Consider the following 23,828-nt stretch of genomic DNA (forward strand, 5'->3'; position numbering starts at 1 on the left):
GCTTCCCTGAAGTTGGGGCGTTCTTAACCTGTCTTGGCATCTGAGACTTGTCTTCCTACAAGACACCTATCAGTTTTGGGTACTATATAAAGAATAGAACCATTGCGCAAACACAGGGAGAGGGGAGGTTTACTCCAGTTTCAGGCTGGAAGATAATCCAGTGGGTTATCTGACCCTCATATGAGAGGTGGCAGAGAGAATGGGTCCAAGAATTAGAAGTGATGTTCATTTGGAAGCTGATCATTTTTAAGAACTTCCTCCTGCCATCAGCAAAAATTGCTGTTGTCCAGTGGGGGTTTGCCTTTTCGTGTATATAGTAAAAGGTTGCAACCAGCCACGCGCTGCTTTCTGTGGCTCAGGGGACCATCAGTAGGTTGTATAGGACAGGTCCTTAGCTTTGGCTGTATATAACATTTTTTTTGTTTTATATTTGCCCTGTATACAGATGCTTTTCAGAACAATCCTAGTGTACAGTACAGAATCTATGCAACGTTTCAGAGTGGCAGCCGTGTTAGTCTGTATCCACAAAAAGAACAGGAGTACTTGTGGCACCTTAGAGACTAAGTATTTGAGCATAAGCTTTCGTGGGCTACAGTCCACTTCATCGGAGGCATGCAGTGCAAAATACAGTAGGATGATTTTATATACACAGAGAACATGAAACAATGGGTGTTACCATACACACTATAACAAGAGTGTAGTGGTAACACCCATTGTTTCATGTTCTCTGCGTATATAAAATCGTCCTACTGTATTTTCTAGTGCATGCATCCGATGAAGTGGGCTGTAGCCCACGAAAGCTTATGCTCAAATACATTTGTTAGTCCAAGGTGCCACAAGTAATCCTGTTCTTAATGTATGCAACGTTCACCTCCACCTACCACTGAAATGTAGCCACCTTTGGGCTGGAAGATAGCAGCCATTTTGGTTGCAAGAATTAAAATTTTCAGGAGGGGAAAACTTCCCCCATCCAACAGACTTATTGGGGGAATGTTTAGGAAGACTGAATACAATTAGCCAAATTGGAATCTGCTTAGGATAGTGTGGTTAATAGCCTATTGAACATATAAATAACCAGATATAGATATACTGTCTGAACAGCTCACCAATACAGAAAGGTCATTAAAGAACCAATCATGCTTTTTCCCAATGACATTACATAAATAAATGTGCTCCCATAATAGCATGCAACATCAACTCTAAAATGAGAAAAGTATGCTAGTCAGACTGATATTAAAATGTTATCGTGCCAATCTCTTCCACTTGAGACATCTCTGCCTACAATTACAGTGCATTCCTCTCTTGGATTGCAAGTATAACAGTACTGAAAACGGTGTCAGCAAAAAATAAAATCCACTTCATTTCCACCCCTACTGGTCCTCAACCACAGCAAGCCTGTTTGCTGTTGTTATAAAAAAGGAAAAAACTGTATGGATGATAATCAGCTCAACAGAAACAGAAGCATTATTTTCTTTTCAGTATAGGTCAATATCATCTTACATAGGAGAATGCAAGCATATTTTTAAAGCATCTTTCCCAATATTTATAAATAAGGCAATTAAGAGTAGAACAGCAAAGGTGCATTTTCTGAAATTAATCACAGAAGCAAAGAATTCTTTAAAATTATTTAATTACACTTTTCAGGTAAGCTTAATAGATAATGCAGTAGATTTCCCACCACTGAATTATTTACACCCTTTTTTCTTTAAGCTTCAACCATATGTTAGAGTTTATGTCCCCACCATCAGACTGTCACTGCAGCAATCACTGTTCTTGTATAAGGGGGCAGTGCTGGAATAGCGCTATTGCAGGAAACATTGTTCCATCAAGGTATGATTTGCAGGGTTGGTGTTTTATTTTTAAGATCCATCTACTAATAGTTCAAGATACTTTATGGGAGAATTCGAGCTTCCAAGATGGCCTGAAGAATGCATTAAAATCAAGCAGTGAGTTGAGTTCTAAAAATACTTAAATCAATACAAATGATGCTTTATGTTGTAAAACTGGGATTCTCCTTCCTGCTGGTACAGTCATCCTAGAACTGCTTGTGTTAGGATAGTTTTACACCAATTTTGTTCTGCTCTTTCTTCATTAGCCTTTGTGCCTCTTTCTCCATTTTCTTCCTTTGTTGTTCTGCTGCTCTCTTTTCCCTTTCTGCTATCTTCTGCTGCCTGCAATTTGAAGAGAGAACATCAGACTCACACCTTTGGAAAACAGTGCAAGATCCCTTTTACACTGGCTGAAACTAGAAAACTCTTATTTACATGTTTTCATGTAATAAATACTGAACTTCTTACTTCAGGAAAAAAAGACTCTTGTAACTATGAGCATTAAAGTATACTAAGCCTGCAAGCCCCTTTAGGAATGATGCCTGGAATTCTGGGTTATTTCTGTGCTCCTAATTAGGCAGCTATCAGTTAACCTGCCTTTTTCTCATGCTCAGATTGTTTAAGCTTTAGATGAAAGAGGGCATATTCTGCACTTTAAATAAATTGCTGATGTCAAACTTTGCTTCTGTTAAATCTCTTACACTGCATTTTCCCCAGTGAAGAAAAGGGCTATAGATCTTATCTGTTGGCATCTCTGCATCAGAATCCAGTAACTGTACTTTATTCTTGAGCTGTATGAGATTTTAAATCAACCGTTCTGGCTAAACCCTTGTGTCCCACTTTTAAAAGACAGATACTTTTTCACTGCAGAAATTGCTTCATGGATTTGATCCAAAAAGCCTACTGAACTCAATGAAAGGATTCCCATCGATTTCAAGAGCTTTGGATCAGGCCCAGTATGAACCTCTGAACAAGCTGAAGAATTTCATGAGATATAGGAAGAATGTAACTGATATACAGATATGCAAATGAAAGACCCATGAAATCACTAGGGAGATATATTTGGAATGAGTTGGGGAAGGGGGAGAATAAGTAAAATAATGTAGCAATCCAAGACTTTTGTTAAAATGTTGGCTGGTTGGTTGTTTTTTTGTTATTTTTCCATTTTTTGTGTACAGTTTTGTATCATGCTTTTAAAGATAATTAAGACTTTTTATATAGATCTAGTGAAATTTCTTAGATCTCATGCACTGACCTTTCTTCTAAATGCATTTCTGCATTTATCAGTCCTCCAAACATCCATAATACATAGGTACAACTGGAATTAACTAGAGTAAATACAGTTATACAAACAAGCTACTTAAAAAAAAAAATCAGTCAGCCTTAGTCTAGAATCAGAATACTCAAAATAAGGGCCCGAGTTTTCTAGACTTTAGAGTTTGCTTGCTTCGAGTTTCTCTTCTCTTTTGTGCTCCAACAGGAATTTCATTTGCCTGCCCACTCCCACAATACAAATGCTGGAAAACCTTTTCCTCTCAACACCCTCCGTGAGAGACAGACAGACTGGCACTCCTGCCTCGCTTCTCACACCCTTTCTGTTGTCAGTCAAGTTCTCATACATTATCTAGGTTGCTTTCAAACTCCGGCTGCTGATGCAACACCACTTGTTCCTCAATAGTGTCCAAATTTGCCCCACCTCCCAGCTGGGTTTATCTCCACCTTAAACCTGGGCATTAACCATTTTGGCCAACGAGCCAGAGTACTAAGGGCTAATCTACTTTTTGAGATTTGTTTTCAGAGTTAAAGAATTAGTTAAAAGAAAAGGAGTACTTGTGGCACCTTAGAGACTAACAAATTTATTAGAGCATAAGCTTTTCGTGAGCTACAGCTCACTTCATCGGATGCATCGAAGAATTAGTTAGAAAGTTAACTGAACTCTATGCTCCACACAGTAGAGTAACTGAGGGTGTAATTTCCACACTGTAGTGCACAACTGGATGCTATCACATCTCCCTCATTCTATATGGAGACAGTCTAAGGACAAGTACAGGCTGACTGGGACATACACATAGCAAATCGATAATGGTATAAAACTATTTTTGCTCTGATGTCTCAAAGCTTTGTATCAGTGTGTAATTTTATTTTTATAAAAAGAAAAGGAGTACTTGTGGCACCTTAGAGACTAACAAATTTATTAGAGCATAAGCTTTCGTGAGCTACAGCTCACTTCATCGGATGCATTTGGTGGAAAATACAGAGGGGAGATTGATATACACACACAGAGAACATGAAACAATGGGTTTATCATACACACTGTAAGGAGAGTGATCACTTAAGATAAGCCATCACCAGCAGCAGGGGGGGGAAAGGAGGAAAACCTTTCATGGTGACAAGCAAGGTAGGCTATTTCCAGCAGTTAACAAGAATATCTGAGGAACAGTGGAGGGTGGGGTGGGGGGGAGAAATAACATGGGGAAATAGTTTTACTTTGTGTAATGACTCATCCATTCCCAGTCTCTATTCAAGCCTAAGTTAATTGTATCCAGTTTGCAAATTAATTCCAATTCAGCAGTCTCTCGTTGGAGTCTGTTTTTGAAGCTTTTTTGTTGAAGGATAGCCACTCTTAGGTCTGTGATCGAGTGACCAGAGAGATTGAAGTGTTCTCCAACTGGTTTTTGAATGTTATAATTCTTGACGTCTGATTTGTGTCCATTCATTCTTTTACGTAGAGACTGTCCAGTTTGACCAATGTACATGGCAGAGGGGCATTGCTGGCACATGATGGCATATATCACATTGGTAGATGCGCAGGTGAACGAGCCTCTGATAGTGTGGCTGATGCGATTAGGCCCTATGATGGTGTCCCCTGAATAGATATGTGGGCTTTGTTGCAAGGGCTTCTGGCTCTGTCAACAAACACCTACAAAATCTCTATCATGCATTCCTACAACTACAATACCCACCTGCTGAAGTGAAGAAACAGATTGACAGAGCCAGAAGAGTACCCAGAAGTCACCTACTACAGGACAGGCCCAACAAAGAAAATAACAGAACGCCACTAGCCATCACCTTCAGCCCCCAACTAAAACCTCTCCAACGCATCATCAAGGATTTACAACCTATCCTGAAGGACGACCCATCACTCTCACAGATCTTGGGAGACAGGCCAGTCCTTGCTTACAGACAGCCCCCCAATCTGAAGCAAATACTCACCAGCAACCACACACCACACAACAGAACCACCAACCCAGGAACCTATCCTTGCAACAAAGCCCGTTGCCAACTCTGTCCACATATCTATTCAGGGGACACCATCATAGGGCCTAATCGCATCAGCCACACTATCAGAGGCTCGTTCACCTGCGCATCTACCAATGTGATATATGCCATCATGTGCCAGCAATGCCCCTCTGCCATGTACACTGGTCAAACTGGACAGTCTCTACGTAAAAGAATGAATGGACACAAATCAGATGTCAAGAATTATAACATTCAAAAACCAGTTGGAGAACGCTTCAATCTCTCTGGTCACTCGATTACAGACCTAAGAGTGGCTATCCTTCAACAAAAAAGCTTCAAAAACAGACTCCAACGAGAGACTGCTGAATTGGAATTAATTTGCAAACTGGATACAATCAATTTAGGCTTGAATAAAGACTGGGAATGGATGAGTCATTACACAAAGTAAAACTATTTCCCCATGTTATTTCTCCCCCCCACCCCACCCTCCACTGTTCCTCAGATATTCTTGTTAACTGATGGAAATAGCCTACCTTGCTTGTCACCATGAAAGGTTTTCCTCCTTTCCCCACCCTGCTGCTGGTGATGGCTTATCTTAAGTGATCACTCTCCTTACAGTGTGTATGATAAACCCATTGTTTCATGTTCTCTGTGTGTGTATATCAATCTCCCGTCTGTATTTTCCACCAAATGCATCCGATGAAGTGAGCTGTAGCTCACGAAAGCTTATGCTCTAATAAATTTGTTAGTCTCTAAGGTGCCACAAGTACTCCTTTTCTTTTTGCGAATACAGACTAACGCGGCTGCTACTCTGAAACCTTTATTTTTATAGAAACTGTAAATTAAGAACACAGTTGGTAGTCTACTTTTTCTGATTGTAATTGGCTAGATTAAACACTGGGATTAAGATGTTTACCATTACCTACATTTTTTTTTTTAAAGTTAGCTATTAGGCCACATAGCAGAATATAATTCAATAGCCCAGATTTCTAAAACATTTTGGGCTTGATTATGCCAAATGCCAAATGCTTAGCGTCCATTGATATTAATGAGCAATTCCTTATTCACTTAAAAATATTATCATGTCAAATTAAAACACCAGACCCGAGAACCCTCAAACTCTAGATTAGAACATCATTGCTCAGCCCTTCTTTAATTTAAAGCAGTATGGCCTCTGTATCAGGTTGCCACTGGGATACTAATTAAAAAGCAAAAGAAACATCAACTTGTTCCACAGTGTCTATCCCTGAGACAGCATCTTTCTGCTATTGCTCTCAGAGCCCAGGCCATCACTGTCTGAAGGATTTGTTCAAAGGGTCAGCTCTCTGGTTGCCATGAGCACACAAAAATTATGCTGCTAGAGAAACAAGATAGAATTTGTTAATTTTATTTCCCCCCTGGTTAAATTTTCCCAGGCATGGGAGGTGAATGGAACAACAACAGTGACTGAATCCATACTCCAGCGAGTGAGGGATGAACGCCATCTTCTGTATTTGATAAGCAATAACAGATAGAGAGGTAAGGAGGATCAGGGATCCAGTATTATTCCATACTTTTGTTAATGATGGTGGCATGGAATATGCTATTTAAATATGTACACAATAAATCTTCCAGTTCTCTTGCAAGTTTTCTGAAGGGTAGGATTCAAAACATGAGAGTTTTGATGAACTGAAAGATAAGGTAATATGAAAAATGAGATTCAGTGATAGCAAAGCAGTTCATGTTGGAAAGAATAATTGAATGGGGGAAATAAGGGCTAGGCAGTGGGGAGGATGTGAGGTTTTTAGTGAATAGTAAATTAATCCATCTAAATAAAGAATGCATACCTCACAGAAGTCCAGTGTTATATTAATTGTATAGGCAGAATCAGAGAGAAAGTTGAAAGAAGAAAAGGAGGACTTGTGGCACCTTAGAGACTAACAAATTTATTTGAGCATAAGCTTTCCGATGAAGTGAGCTGTAGCTCACGAAAGCTTATGCTCACATAAATTTGTTAGTCTCTAAGGTGCCACAAGTCTTCCTTTTCTTTTTGCGAACACAGACTAACATGGCTGCTACTCTGAGAGAAAGTTGAGAGAAGACTAGATCATCTAATCTGACTTCTTGTATAACACAGGCCATTACATTTTACCCAGTTACTCCTGTAGGATCCAATAATGTGTGTTTGGCTAAAGCATAACTTCCAGAAAGGCACTCAGTCTTGATCTGAAAACATCAGGAGATGGAGAACGTACCCTTTCCCTTGGTTTGTTCTAATAGTTAAATCACTCTCACTGTTAAAAATCTGTACCTCATTTCTAATTTGAATTGGTCTGGCTCCAGCTTCCAGTCATTGGTTCTTGTGCCTTTCTCTGCCAGACTAAAGAGCCAGTTAGCACCTGATATTTCTCCCTGGGAATGTTCTTGTAGTGTCCCCCTGAAGTGTCCTTAACCTTTGTTTGCCAGAAGCTGGAAATGGGTGACAGGGGATGGATCACTTGATGATTACCTGTTCTGTTCATTCCCTCTGAAGCACCTGGCATTGACCATTGTCAGAAGACAGGATACTGGGCTACATGGACCATTGGTCTGCCCCAGTATGGCCGTTCTCGAATTCTTATGTTCTTGTACACAGCAATAAAGTCACCTCTCAATCTTCTTTTCGATAAACTAATCAAGCTCTTTTTGTCTCTCACTGCAAGGCATTTTCTCCAATCTTCAAATTATTTTTTGTCTCTCTGTTCTGCATCCTCTCCAATTTTTCAACATCCTTTTTAAAATGGACACCAGACCTGTTTGCAGTATTCCAGCATCAGTCTCACCAATGTCTCATACGGAGGTAAAATCACCTCCTTACTCTTACTCCCATTTATACACCCAAGGAGCACATTAATCCTTTTGTGCACAGCATCACACTTATGTACTGACTTGCTTGTCCATTATAACCCCTAAATCCTTTTCAGAGTCTTTGCTTTACTTGCAGCAGTGCCCCATTCTGTAGGTACGGCCTGCATTCCTTGTGCCTAGATGTAGGAATATCACAAACATGAAGGCAGCTATTCTGTCCTATATGGGCCAGCTTAGGAATCAAGAGAAGAGAGATGAAATGTGCTTCTTTGAGGAAAGACTGAAGGAGGCATGAAAATTGCCAGCATATGTGTAAAAGATGGTTATAAAGAAGACAAGAATCCATTACTTCTAGTTTATTTTGCAATCTGCAGCTTTCCCTCATCCTAGCATCCTGAATAGCAGACATGCTGCTCTGTGTTTCACAGCAACAGCCTACTACTAACCCACCAAAAGGAAATTCTGGCACAGTGATTTGGGTGGGAGAGAGAGGGAAAACAAAAGGCTGCATGTGAAGATACCAACTATACGAATGGTTCATACATGTAAAAATAATGGTATTTCATCAAAGTCTCATGTGGAACTAAATATTTAGCACTAACAAGAGCTAATGGCAGCACTCAAAGGCTTAGTAATCATAACTACTGCTAACAGTTCATATGCTCTCTCTTTAAACTGCAAGCTACACAGAGAATCCTGCCTACACTAAAATTCCTAAGTGGTTTACTGCACCCTCTGCTGGCTAACCCAGCCATTTTTGTTTTGTAGAAACCATGCATGCAATAACATGCATGACAAAAAGGAGCTCTCGCAAAGATGCACACACCAATGGTGAATTAATGTCACTGTTACATCTCCTGGGATAGTATAGCTATATCAACTGGCTTTGCTATAGTAAGATACAACTTTTTGCTGCTGTTTCAAGTTTACAGGTCACTGTCTAGAATTTTAAATATTCTCTACCAAAAGAGCTTAAATTGTGGTGAAAGATCAAACTAGTATAAAACTAGATATGGTACATAGGGAACAAATATTTAATAACTGGGTCTTCAATTTCAAGAGAAAAGTATAACATGATCCAATGGCTGGAAGTTGAAGCTAAACAAATTCAGACGGGAAATAAAGTAGTAAATTTTTAATATTGAGAATAATTAATGGGCAAATTTAATGGGCAGGAGGTTTAATTCAAATAAAAGGAAGTTCTTCTTCACTCTGCAACCTGTGGAACTCCTTGCCTGAGGAGGCTGTGAAGGCTAGGACTATAACAGGGTTTAAAAGAGAACTGGAAAAATTCATGGAGGTTAAGCCATTAATGGCTATTAGCCAGGATGGGTAAGGAACGGTGTCCTTAGTCTCTGTTTGTCAGAGGGTGGAGATGGATGGCAGGAGAGAGATCACTTGAATATCACCTGTTGAATATTCACTCCCTCTGGGGTACCTGGCATTGGCCACTGCCAGTAGACGGGATACTGGGCTGGATGGACCTTTGGTCTGACCCAGTATGGCCATTCTTATGTTTTAACCTCTGGAACAACTTACAAAGAGTCGTGGGGGATTCTCCTTCATTGACAATTTTTGAATCAAGATTGGATGTTTTTCTAAACGATGTCTAGGAATTATTCTATAGCCTGTGTTATATAGGAGGTCAGACTATATGATCACAGTGGTCCCTTCTAGCCTTGAAATCTATGAAAAGGTTAAAGAAGAAACAGAATCTGTTCCAGGGTAAGTTTGTTCCTGTTCTCATTAATATAGTGCCCACAACCTGCCAGAACCAAATTTGGATGCCTATAGTTAGGCAGCTAAATCAAAATGTAGGTAATAAAAGCAACCCAAGTATCTGGGTACCCACTGCCACTGACTGCAATGGGAAGTGGAGGGAAGACAGTAGAGAGGAGTCATTTATTTAGTAGTAAGATTTGGAGCCGAGTGCCTAAGAACAGGCACCCAAGTTGGCCTAGGCACTTTACAAACAGAGATGAAGAAAAGGCCTCTGCCACAAAGAGCTTACAACCTAGATGTACAACACACAGATGAAGCCAGGCAAAAGCGACTCCACAAAAGCACAAAGAAAGACCAGACAGGGCAAGCAGAGCAAACCTCTGGTGAATTCTAGCATTCCCTTTTTTTAATCCCTTGAAAATTAACCCAGTCCAGAAGGGAGGATTACAGTGTGCAGGATTTTGGAGAAAAGTGCATATTCAGAAGTGACTTGATGGAGGACGGGGCAGAAGCACAAAGGACCATTTCAGGCAGAGGACTGCATGAAAGAAGACCCAGAGACAGGTATGGGAGACAGGAAAAGATTTCAACGTGCACGTTGAGACAAAGGGTGAAAATAAAATGTTAAAAATCTTTAATACAAAGTCAACATTCTGAAGTATAATTGTTCTGTGTGTACTGTATATACATACAACACAAAGAAATCCACTTATTAGTGCATGAAAGTACTTTCAATCAAAAAGATTTTGGAAGGACATTTTGACCTTTTGCCTGACCCAGGAAAGATGATTTTCTCTTTCCAGAAACAGCACCACAATGTAAATGAGACATTAGGACAAACATATGAAATGTATGCAAGAATTAAGGAGCTGCAACTGGTTTCTTTGCAGCTTCCCCTCTCTACTGCACTCAGTGGAAACAGCATAGTGAATGACAATACGTTACAATGTAAACAGATGTGCTGCTGCGCTGTTATGACAGCCTAGCAAAAACTGTCTCAATAGCTGCAGCAGCCAGAGAGGTGAGTTCTCTGCCCTCCACCAGCAGAAAGCGTGACATTTGGCCTAACTGGGCCAGTTAGTTTTTGCCTTCCTCCATTTTTCTTTTTTAAAACAAAGGAAAACACAACGTCAGTGCACTGAGAAGTTTTCCCAATTAAAAATTAAGTCAGGAAACATAAAAAAGTACCAACAGCAATGTTAACCCAGCCCTTCTACATGTACAGACAATGTTCTTGTCAATCTTTTCCAGTTAAAATGTGTAGCTTAGTATTCTTGCTTATGGTATAAAATGCAGGAGGATAAAACAGAAAGAGACAGAAAACAGATCCAAGTTAACACTGCCAATGGAAACCTTTACATTCCTGACAATGATATGAATTGTGCAGCCATAATACTGTATTTTTACATTTATTTATATTATACTGCCCAACACTTAAATTGCCAGACTAGGGGAGTGCTGAAATTATTTTATCAATCAATATGGACAAAATGTAATTTCCAAAATCTGAAATTGGTATTGTTCAAAAATAATGTGCTTAACCCATTCTTGCAGTTGTTAAACAAATGAAAAAAGGTTCCAAAAACAGATACTGTGGTGATGAACACAGTATAAGAATCTAAACAGAACAGTCTTTGAGCATGATTGTGCATGGACATCCTTTATCATGAGACTGCAAAAGGACATAAATACCCTAAAATTGTGTAATATTGTACTGTATGCCTTGACGTTCCAGAGCTATCAGTGTCCCTTCTCCCCTCTGATTTTAATAAGTGTGCAGAAATTTTAATAAAATATTCACGCTGACACTGTCTAATAAACTAGTGATGTTTACAGAAAGTCCTATTTGTTATTTTAACTAAGTTAACAAGAATACGGTTGAATGTGTGTGGATTCAAGAATTAACTTACTTAATATTTCTGCTGAATTTTCAACTAAAAAAAAAAAAAAAAAAACCAACACCCCACCTCTGATTCCTCACATTCTGTCCTAAACTGTTGTACAACATTTCCCATCTTTGAATTTAACAGCACACTGCTATGTATGTATTCTGTAAGTACTTCAGAAATCACCAAATTGAAAGATGCTATTGGTACATTGAGGTTTTTGATTGTGATTTTACTATTTGTATATGCTAGTGACTCAATTTTTTTTACTTATGTACATTGCTATTAAATTTAGTTTTAATGTAGCACTGTACAGAGTACACTTTATCTTTATTATTTCTAGAATGTAAAACAATTAACACTGCTCCTTGCTACATAAAATCCCAGTATTCTTCTTATATAAAGAAGTGTTTAACATGCCTAATTCTTGGCACGTGTGAATAAGGTCTTAATGGAAGGAGAGTGTATGGTATAAAATTTGTATACATTGAAGATCTGGGAGGGAAGGAGAGTGAAATCCTATGTAATGCGTGTTACACAAATTAAGTAGGGTTGTTAAATTGTAAAATTGGCTAAAATATGATTGTGCTAAAAATTGCTCAAGCCTGGTCAGATACAGAATTGTTTAAATTACCTAAGTACTTCTTCTGCCTGCCAGGCAGCATCTTCTTCTTCTTCCCAGGCATTAGTATTTTCCTGCCAAGTATCCAAGTCTCCTAGTTCAGGCTGAAAACAAAAGACCAAGAATATAATAAACATATGCAAACTATCTCCCCACCTCATTTCCAGATAAGACTATGTTGAAACTCAGAAAGCAAGGCTATTTATATTTAGTGTTAAGGGTTTTATATATCTGCTTCATGACAATATGGAAAGATTCTCTCCTAGTACCAGACAGGATTGTTTTGAGTTTCCCAACAATTCCCTCACTCAAAAAAACCCAAACAAAAACAAAACAAACAAACAAACAAACAAACAAACAACCCTACCCCAAAATCAATACCCACAACAAACCACAATGAAGATATTAAAAACAACTACTGATCTGAACGCAGTGAAGCCAAATACTGATGGAGCTAGCCTGCTTCCTTTAGAACTAGGTACTAAAACATCTGCCTAGCTTCCAGAATTTTCTAGATTCTAGCAAAGTCCCCACCCACTGCTATTCATCCACATGCTTCCCCCACTTTCCAATCTATAGTATCAATCATTATCTATCTTGGGTACTTATATGGCCTCAATTACGGTAATGTGAAGTGATGTGACCCCTGAAGAAACCCCTAGTGTAGATGCAGTTATATCAGCAAAATTACACTTTTACTATTATAGCTTTCAGAGTAGCAGCCGTGTTAGTCTGTATTTGCAAAAAGAAGAGGAGTACTTGTGGCACCTTAGAGACTAACAAATTTATTAGAGCATAAGCTACAGCTCACTTAAATCGGATTTTTTTTTTCCCACCAAATGCATCCGATGAAGTGAGCTGTAGCTCACGAAAGCTTATGCTCTAATAAATTTGTTAGTCTCTAAGGTGCCACAAGTACTCCTTTTCTTTTTACTATTATAGCTTGTTTTACCCTTTTGGGGGAGGGGGTGGTTTTACTCAACTGGTGCAAAGTGCAGCTTTGCTGGTACAGCTGTGTCCACACTAGGAGTACTTTGCCAGTATAGTAGTATGCCTCTACTGATAAAATGCTCCTAATTTAGACGTAGCCTAAGTGACCTATTGAATGTCAAACAGGAAGTCTGTGGCAATGCAGGGAATTGAACTCAAGTCTCCCGAGTTCCAGGCTAGTGCCCTTCCACCAGACTCTCATTCCTCATGACTGATAACACCATTTCCCCTTCCTAAGCTGAGACAATTTCTATGACTTTCTTATTGTTCCTCAATAGACACAACAAGAATGTTGATGCTTTCACCACTTCTCTTTTATCTTTCCAAGTTAATAACAGTTTTCACACAGACTGAAATTAGAACTCAATGTTTCTAGGGTCAGAAACCCTACCAAATGTATGTTATCCATATGTACTTTTACAATTTAGTGACGGGTTATTAGAAGCAGAAGTTATGCAAGAAATAAATTTAAATATTTATAAAAAAACTATTCTATCATTCTAAAAAGGTATCATTCATTTACAGAGCACTTTATATCTTCAGAGTACTTTGCAAACAAATTAATTCTACCTATACTCTGAGTAAGGCAAGTATCGCCTCATTTTACATATGGTTTTATACCCCACATTTCTTGTCCGAGTACATCATCTTTGTTGTCAAGGCAAACACGGTCAGCATAAGTGCATGAAGTTCAATGCAAATTGTTTCTCTGTCCTTTCATGAATTAACATGTAATCTCCCAAAAGCCTAGAACACTCTGGTTTAGGAGATATGGTAACACTCAAGATCCATCTCAGACTAATTTCCAGCAGGCTGACTTGTATTCCCTTCCGCTCATCTCCTCTTTTCAAGAGCAAGACAGACACCAGGTAGTGACAGTACTAATTCAACTAATTCACCAATTCAAATTCAGCACTGCCTACTCAAATACCTCTTATTCTTTATCAACAATTCAGGTACTTTATAGCTACTTAATATCCCTCCTCCCTGCCAGACCTTTCTACTGAGGAGCAGACACATTGCCATATAAATAAGAATCAAAACACATAGCATACTTACAGACTGGTGAATAAAAGGAATATCTTGTGTGGCTGCTAATCTACTAGAAAATCCTGCATTTCCATCTGGGATCCCAAAATGTAAAGGTTCTCTTTTTTTAATAACAATCTGAAAGACAACATTGAAAAAGGGGAAAGGAGAAGAAGAGGGGAGGAAATCCGAGTTTTATACCTCCATTGAGAGCTAATAAGAGCATGATACTATTTCTTCAGCACTATAATACACTACACCTACAAATGCCAAAGCACATCCCTTTAAAAGAAGGACACTAACTTAGATTTTTTTTAAACACCTGGCAATTTCTTGATGTGCTCCTCTTCTACCAGTACAGACAGACACACAGTTTCTTGTATCAAAGGGGTAGCTGTATTAGGCTGTATCCACAAAAACAATGAGGAGTCCGGCGACACCTTAAAGACTAACAGATTTATTTGGGCATAAGCTTTTGTGCATCTGAAAAAGTGGAAAGAAGTTTCTTCTCTTCTTGAAAGGCAGGTCAGTAAATGTAACATGGTGACTAAGAGCATCATGTTCCTTTTTAGTGGCTTACCCTCATACAAGGTAAGAGCCTACACACACATTCCGTCTCGAGCATCTGAAATCCACAGAAATGCAAATCCAAATATAGGCCACCACTTTGTAATAATCCACCATAATCATCAGCAGGGCCTGAACCTGGGAAATTCAGTACCAAATCACAAGCCTCCACTAGCCAAGTGACTCCTTTAGCACAAGTGATGGAGGCCTGTGCTTTTGGGCTGGAGGTTCAAGGTTTATACCTGCTGACAATCCATGGTGGTTGTCATTCCACAAACAATGAGAATCTCTCAACTTTTGAGTATGCACTTCTGCCTCTCCAGCTGGAGGATTTCCACACTGAAACCAAAGTATGCATTTAACAACACTATGCAGCATGTGTAACTATAAATGTGGACTAAACAACCAATCACAAACTAATTTCCTGATATTGGTACACCCAGGGACAGAGAAGAGGCAGAATTACCAAATTATAATCTTTCTGTGCTCCAGCTGTCACCAGCACAAAGCAATGGGACCCAAATACCCCAGAGATGTTAAGAAAAAAAAAAGGCAAGTTAAACAGATTTCAGCTAAGCTATTGATTACATCACCAAATAAACAGAGCTAGGCACAAAAAGCAAGTATTCCTCTTTTCACATTTCTCAAGGATGTGTCAGAAAAGGCAGGATGTGTCAGGGGATCTCCAAGTAGTGCCCAGAAGACACATCACCAATTGCAGAAGAAAGCAAACTGAAATAATAGTACTTTGGGTATGTCTACATTCAAACTGGTGTAATTTCCAGCTGGAGGAGACATACCTATGCTAATTCTGATCAAGCTAGCGTGCTAAAAATGGAAACGTAGAAGCAGCACCATGAGTAGCGTGAGGGAATAGCAGCCATGAGTAGGTACTTAGTGTCTTGGAGGGATCATCCTTGGGGGAAACTAGCTCCTTACTCTGCTTGTGCTGCCACAGCTACACTTCTATTTTTATGCATGCTAGCTTGATCGGAGCTAGAAGAGACACACCTGTGCAAGATGAAAATTATACCTTCCAGCTCAAATGTAGATATACCCTTAGAGAATGTATTGACAGTATTGTCAAGTGCAGTTTTGTGCAGTTCTTCAACTGAAACACCTCAGTTTTTATCCCAGGAGACTGATGTGGATCTAGTCAAATGTTTTATGTTAAGGTAAGAAAGGCCCAGCCAGCTTGTATGCTTTTGATATGCAGTTTTATCATATTAGCTAACAAACCTAAACACTGGGGCAGAACAGAGTATTTACGAAGATGACTCATTACTCAAAATAGCAGTACAGCCTCTATAGTTTATAATTACAGTTGTTGATTAATTTTTTTAATGATGATTAATTGTGCTGTTACACAACAGAATACCATTTATATACATATTTCTGGATGTTTTCCACATTTTCAAATAAATTGATTTCAATTACCACACAGAATAGAAAGTGTACAGTGCTCACTTTACATTTATTTTTTATTATAAATATTTGCACTGTAAAAATAAGTCATATTTTTCAATTCACTTTGCACTACAGTACTTGTACTAGCTCTTTATCATGAAATTGGAACTTACAAATGTAGAGTTATGTACAAAAAAAATAAATAACTATTTATTCAAAAATAAAACAATGTAAAACTTTAGAACCTAAGGCTATGTCTACACTACAGTCCGGATCGACCCTTTGAGATCGATCCACCAGAGGTCAATTTAGTGGGTCTAGTGAAGACCTGCCAAATCGACAGCAGATCGCTCTCCAGTCAACCCCTGTACTCTACCCCCGAGGAGAAGAGTAAGGTAAATTGATGGGAGAGTTTCTCCCATCAACACCCCGCACTGTGGACCCCACAGTAACTTGACCTAAGGTACGTCGACTCCAGCTATGTTATTTATGTAGCTGGAGTTGCGTAGCGCAGATCAACTTACCGCAGTAGTGTAGACCCAGCCTACAAGTCCACTCTGTCCTACCTCTTGTTCAGCCAATCGCGCAGACAAACAAGTTTGTTTACATTTCCAGGAGATAATGCTGCCCTGTTCTTGTTTAAAATGTCACCTGAAAGTGAGAACAGGCATTCGCATGGCACTGTTGTAGCCGGTGTTGCAAGATATTTATGTGCCATATACACTAAAGATTCGTATGCCCCTTCATGCTTTGGCCACCATTCCAGAGGTCATGCGTCTATGTTGATGATGGGTTCAGCTCGATAACAATCCAAAGCTATGCAGACCAATGCATGTTCATTTTCATCATCATGAGTCAGAGGTCACCAGCAGAAGGTTGATTTTCTTTTTTGGTGGTTCGGGTTCTGTAGTTTGCACATCAGAGTGTTGCTCTTTTAAGACTTCTGAAAGCATGCTCCACACCCCAGATTTTGGAAGGCACTTCATAATCTTAAACCTTGGGTCGAGTGGTGTAGCGATCTTTAGAAATCTCACATTTGACAAAACACAAAGAAGGTACCAATCAGCTGTGAAAGTGTTCTTAAAATGAACAACATGCTGGGTCATCATGAGAGACTGCTATAACATGAAATATATGGCAGAATTTGGGTAAAACACAGAGCAGGAGACATACAATTCTTCCCCAAGGATTTCAGTCACATTTAATAAACACATTATTTTTTTAAACGAGCGTTATCAGCATGGAAGCATGTCCTCTGGAATGGTGGCTGTAGCATGAAGGGGCACACGAATGTTTAGCATTTCTAGCACTTATATACCTTGCAATGCCGGCTACAAAAGTGCCATGTGAACATCTGTTCTCACTTTCAGGTGACACTGCAAATAAGAAGAGGGCAGCAGTATTTCCTGTAAATGTAAACAAACTTTTTTCTCTTAGCGATTGGCTACACAGGAAGTAGGACTGAGTAGACTTGTAGTCTGTAAAGTTTTACATTGCTTTGTTTTTGAGTGCAGTTATGTAACAACAACAAAAATCTACATTTGTAAGTTGTGCTTTCACAATAAAAAAGTTGCACTACGGTACTTGTATGAGGTGAATTGAAAAATACTATTTCTTTTATCGCTTTTATAGTGTGAATAATTGTAATAAAAATAATATAAAGTGAGCACTGTGAATTTGGTATTCTGTGTTGCAACTGAAATCAATATATTTGAAAATGCAGAATAAATTTCAATTTGCTATTCTATTGTTTAATAGTGCAATTAAAACTGCGATTAATTTTTTTGAGTTAATCGCAATTAATCAACAACCCTATCTATAATACAACTTTTGTATTAGACAGGCATGTCTAGAACTGTATATTTTCATCAGACACAAATCTCTCACTAACTAAAATATTTGTGCACAAATCTCTCGATTCCCAGTACTGAAAAATGTATTTCAAAATTTGATTTCAGTATCACCCCACGGCACCCATGTTTCCCAGAATATACTCTAATTAAGGGACTTTCAAGTCATTGCTTGAATTTAAAAAACAGTAGAACATATTCCATCAAGGAAATCCCGGTGGTAAATTCTCCCTCCCACTCCACCTTCTTTGACAAAAGAAAGATTAGCCCATATCTTTCTCTCTTCTCTTTTCAGTTCCACATCAGAAAGCAGAATAAAACGGATATAGAGAAGCACAATGCAAATAGATATCTAATACTCCTGCGGTAATTCTGCGCCACTGCACAATTCAGAATTTTACAGAAATTAATGTTGCAGAAATGGGCTGCAGAGATGTTGGCCACCACTAGGGACCACTGTACCTGGCAGAGCCCAGCTTGCAAATAGAAGACAAGGGTGCGGGGAGGGAACTGGAGGGTTCCCGGCAGCTGAAGTTCTCAGCACACCCTGAAGAAAGGAGGGCGGCGGTGTGCAGGAAATGCCATGCAGGCCCAGGACCCAGCATCAGACTGTTTCTCCCTCTGGATCACTGAGCTCTAGGAGTCTGAGTGTCTAGGCTGGAGGTGGAGGGAGGCCCTACAGCTGATCTCTGGGGTCGGTATAGGGTGACAGGGTCTGGGCTTTGTGTATGTGTGTGGGGGGAGGGGGTTGCATCTGGGCTCTAGGAGAAGAGGGGGTGAGTGTCTGGGATGGTGGGTGTAGCTGACTCTTGGGGGAGGGGATGTGAGTGTCTTGGGGGGCCCCATGGCTGGGCTCCGGGAGGGAGGGGGTATTAGTGTCTGACCCCCAGTCTGGGCTCTGGGGGTCAGACAGAGAAACAGGAACTGCGTTTCTTAAACTCTCTACTCCCAGGGGAACTTTTGTGTATGTCTGTACTGTTACAGACATACTTGCTGACAGGTATTTTAAAATAAAATTACTAAAATAACTGAAACTGGCATGATTATATAGTATTATTTTGACAAATACAATTTTCAGAATTTTAAAATATTGTGTGCAGAATTCTCCCTGGAGTAATAGAAGTCCCCAAAACACATCAGTTAGGGCATCCACATTAAATACCAGAAATCGGGCTACTGAATTTTTGCCTGAAAAGCCCTGCTATTTATAGTTTACCTACAAATTATTTCAAATTTCATAAAATAGATTTAACAAACATATTTGCTTGAATGAAACCTACTTTCTGTGTTTTCCTTATAGTTGGCGTCATGTCCTTAAAATAATCAGGCTCCAGTTGTTCTGAAGCATTCTGTTGTGCGGCCACGTTCCCATTACCTCCTTCAATCTTCACACTGGTTGGTGCTTCTTCATCCCATGAAGTCCAATCTTCTACTTCAGACTGAATACAATTGAAGAACATCACTTTAGCATTTGACTTGTAAATGCAAGATAACACATTTTACTGGTTCAACAAGGTTAGTAAAATTGCTGTTTTACTCCACATCACCCAGCCCTTTAGAGACATTACCTGTTTAGGAACAGATGAATAATCCACTGTAGTTGGCAAAGTTATTTGGTCTCCACTTAACTTTCGTCCTCTTCCAGACCTGAAAGAGAAATGTAGGATTCCTCCAAGGTCTGAGAACATGAGCACTACATTAAAAAGAAAAGGGCTGCTGAAGGCTAAATGAGCTAGTGGAAGAAAGGAACTTGATGAAAATCATGGCTAAATCAATAACTAACAGAAATAGCTCAAGAAGTGGTTCTAATACAATGTTGATAATAGGATTAAAAAGGACTCACTAAACAAAATTAATATTGAAATTTTTTTTTTCAGTTTAATAATTTTAAAAGGTGATGTTAGTAAGAAAAAGTTCTAGAAGTTCAGTTTACTTTCCACTATTTATATACTTGCTTTACACACTTTCTCTCAGCTTGGACTATGGAATTTATAATCAATTTTACTTTAAAATGCTCAGTGCTTCAATGTTTGGGTTGTGAACACTGCAGGCTATGTTAGTTCAAAGACAACTTTTCCCTTAGAATTTTTTTTTAAAATTCCTTGGAAACACTTTTGTAGATTTTAGGTTTTATAAAAAGGTTTGAATTTTACAAATTTATATTCTGAGCTAACAGTTTCCCTGTAATGTGATAACTTAATAAAACAGAGAATACTACTAGTTTCTAATGTGAGGGACAGGTAGGACAGGATTATATAAGATTCACAGCTGCTATTCAACATGTAGGACCATTTTGAGTGTTGCAGTTTTATCCATCATACCAGGAAATTTCCTTAGAAGACAGGATGAAAAACTGTGACCATTTAGGGTTCAAACCAGACCATTGAGAGGTTGTGTCAGCACCTGCCCTGTAACCCTGGATGCCTTATGTGCTCTGTTGCTGTGGCTCAGTGCCCGGATACCAACAGCTAGCAGACAAGCATGCAGTTCCTTGAGGTCTGTGTGTTGTGCAGTCCTAGATCAGCAAACTGCCCCCAGCAGCCCACCTATAACACAACAGCCCTACCATGGTCTGCACCAGCCTGGGTTACTACTTGCAGGATGACCCCAACACACCCCAGTCTGATTTTCCCCAAAACCATCAGCCCTGAAGTGTCTAGTCCTCTCCTGGAACACACAGAAGTAAAAAAGGTTTGTTGTCCCTTTGTAGAGACAATGCGCAGCTTATTTTAACTGGCATTAACAATCACAGCACTGGAATGGTTTAGGTTAAAAGAAAACAAGTGTATTTACTCAAAAGTGATTTTATGTGAGTTCAAGTACAAGTAAATAAAAGTAAAACACACTTTCTAGTGGCTAAGATCTAACTCAACAAGCTACAGCCTTTGTTCAAGGTAGATTTCTTACCAATATTTCCTCCTTCCAGCCAGGGCTCTCTCTTAGTCAGGAACTTCCACAAAAGTACAAGGTGCTGGTTTCCCTGGTCTTCCTAGGTGAAAGATGCCAAAATGGCTTTCTGTCTCTGCTTATCTGTCTCAAAATTCATTGACCCTGTTCCACGAAGCATGAAGATCTCATCCTGTTCTTCCCATCCCCCTGCTGATTTCTATTTAAATGGTGTGCCCATTGTTTTGATTTCACCCTTCTTAATTTATATAGAAGACAGATAGCTGCCTTCTCTCTGGGGAAAAAACAGTTTCTCTCTCTTTGTTTGGTCAGACTTTAAAGTATGATATTAGTGAGTATCCATAATTCCTCATATAGTGTTCATAATGATCTTTGTCACCAGTTCACATATGATACTTTACATGACCCATTTTAGATACAGATTATAAAACAGTGAGTTGGGATACACTGGGCTGGTCAGGTCAGCTGAAACTCACTGCTGCATACCAGGAAATCCCTTGCCATCTGGCACTGAGGTTCTCATAGGGTCACACCTCCCCCCTTACAAAGCTGCAGGAGGGTTAGCCACAGGCTGACCCATAGGAAGCAGGTCAGAACCCTCTTTCCTGGACAGGCCATCTGCCACATTTTCTCTTCCGACCCCATATAGAAAAAAACCTATTTTGTCTCCTTTGTCTGTTCACAGTCTCCAGGATGTAATATCAGAGAGTATCCATAATTTCACTTACAGTGTTGTTACAAACATTTCACAGTGATATTAATGACCAGTGTGTTATTAGATTTCAAATGACATATTACATGTCACCTTAAATAAATATATCACTAAAGTGTGACACATAGTGAGTACGTCAGGTCTGACCAGAGTTGCTGACACAGAGTAGTGAACCACCAATAGGCCTCTATTTCACAGGAACTAGTGCCGTACAAGAACCAAGCAGGAAACTAACATTCTAAATGCATGCCTTATGTAACTCTCTTTAAGAACGCAAATAAATCCAGTTAGAAATATAATCGTTTTTATATAATAAAATATAAAATATAAAATAAAATAAAAATATAATTTAATTTTTTAATAAAATGACTGAACTTGTCAGACGTGCATGAACCTCATACCTTCCAACAGCACAATCCTTCACAGTACAATCGATAGGTCTTGTCTAGGATATTACCACAGCTGTAGTTCACCAGTGGAAGTTACAGTTTAGACAGCGTTCCAGTTTTTTCAACACTGTCATCTAACTCTGCTTAGATTGTCTATATGGCAATTTAGCACACAGCAAACTGGGATATAAATCTACAGCACAGCAGCTGATGTGCACTAACTGGCCAGGTGGACCCTGCTGCCACACACTAGAAGTTCCATAGTGTGCTCTGATCTACTGCTGTTTGAAACTTCTATTGCAGTGGCTCTCAACCTTTCCAGACTACTGCATCCCTTTCAAGAATCTGATTTGTCTTGTGTACCCCCAAGTTTCACCTCACTTACTTACAAAATCAGACATAAAAGTACAAAAAAGTGTCACAGCACACTGTTACTAAAAAACTGCTTACTGTTTCATTTTACCATATAATTATAAAATAAATCAATTGGAATATAAATACTGTACTTACAGTGTACAGTATACAGAGCAATATAAACAAATCATTGTCTATGAAATTTTAGTTTGTACTGACATTGTCCTTCCTTTGAGGTTTTTAAGGTCAGGCTTGACAAAGCCCTGGCTAGGATGATTTAGTTGGGGTTGGTCCTGCTTTCAGCAGGGGGTTGGATGAGATGACCTCCTGAAGTCTCTTCCAACCCTGATATTCTATGATTCTACTGAGTTTTCCCCCCCTCACTTTCCATCCCAGGGCTGAGGCATCCTAACGTTTTCTTTACTTTCTTGACTGCAAATTCATATTAAGCAGAGGTTTTCACTGAATTGTTCACAATGAGACAGCCAGAAAACCTAGGTGTCATGAGGACAGCAGAAGCCAAATTTTAAGTATCTAAACCAATACTTTTTCAGATACGACATTTCACAAAGAAACAACATTTTAAAATTTTCTTCAACTAAATTCTAACTGGTTTTTAGGCTAATCTCTTACAGACCTGTACAATTTACCCCCAAGTTTTAAAAAAGCCTTTAATGGGCAGAAGGCTATTTGAGAAGCTTCAGATAGACTGGTTTGGTTTTGGCAAACAAAAGTGGGAGGGTCACAATTAAGTTTATAATAGAAAGTTAGTGACAAGCAATTGTGGACTTGATATTGTAATTTTAAAAAACCCTGAGAGTTGGTAAGTGTATGCTTTGCTCTAAGGAGGTTTTCAGCTAAAGAATGGGATTTTTCTTCCAGAAATTCAGAGAACAGATTCTTCAGATATGTTTTTAGGAGACAACTTTCAAAACATGCTTTAAAAAAAAAAAAGTTAAAAATAGGCATAAGAGACAGCCAGTATTGTTGTGTTATAAACCATACTATATACACACAGCTGTAGAACTTAGTCCAATTACTCACATTACAGCACTACATAATTTTTAATGTCAAATGAACATCAAGATGAACGGTTTGAGTATAGTTTAACTATCATTCAACTAGGCTTTGTTCCGCAGTTAAGAACTATGCAATTGAGTAAGGTAAGGAGGAAAGATTAGAAACAACTTGTAATTAAACAAAAGAAGATTAGGCAGTTTAATACATGAAACCATGTTATTTACCTGCATATTAGCCTCTTAATGAAGGACAACACTGCTGCCAGGCAAGTACAAATTTTAAAAATCCGGAACTGTGTGATGGCCATGGCGAGAAACTTTGCCTGTAAAATAAATAAATTAATTAAAATAAAAATATCCCAAATGCATAATATATCTTTATATAGCTTTTAGGCCTGATTAGCTTCTCAGGTTTCAGAGTAGCAGCCGTGTTAGTCTGTATTCTCAAAAAGAAAAGGAGTACTTGTTAGAGACTAACA

At 39.0% G+C, this 23,828-nt stretch overlaps 1 protein-coding gene across 7 annotated transcripts in view; it reads right to left on the bottom strand.

Annotated features, from left to right (window-relative positions):
• Positions 1–1,613: 1,613 nt before the first annotated feature.
• The window catches only part of EBAG9 (estrogen receptor binding site associated antigen 9), a 51,208-nt gene continuing 28,993 nt past the window's right edge, over positions 1,614–23,828 (bottom strand). For 2 of the 7 annotated variants that reach the window (XM_038389612.2, XM_038389610.2), the window contains exons 2-7: positions 23,575–23,672; positions 19,537–19,615; positions 19,249–19,407; positions 14,175–14,282; positions 12,138–12,229; positions 1,614–2,171 (exon numbers count right to left, since the gene is read on the bottom strand). In XM_038389612.2, coding sequence (XP_038245540.1) covers positions 2,051–2,171; positions 12,138–12,229; positions 14,175–14,282; positions 19,249–19,407; positions 19,537–19,615; positions 23,575–23,657 — 642 coding nt within the window. In that variant the 5' untranslated portion in view covers positions 23,658–23,672 and the 3' untranslated portion in view covers positions 1,614–2,050. Of the gene's footprint in view, positions 2,172–12,137; positions 12,230–14,174; positions 14,283–19,248; positions 19,408–19,536; positions 19,662–20,534; positions 20,958–23,574; positions 23,675–23,828 lie in introns of those variants that run through there. The other 5 variants (XM_043507414.1, XM_038389608.1, XM_043507416.1 and 2 more) reach the window with 5 other exon arrangements.

This window comes from Dermochelys coriacea, chromosome 2, assembly GCF_009764565.3.
Source record: "Dermochelys coriacea isolate rDerCor1 chromosome 2, rDerCor1.pri.v4, whole genome shotgun sequence".
In the NCBI taxonomy this organism is placed as follows: Eukaryota; Metazoa; Chordata; order Testudines; family Dermochelyidae; genus Dermochelys; species Dermochelys coriacea.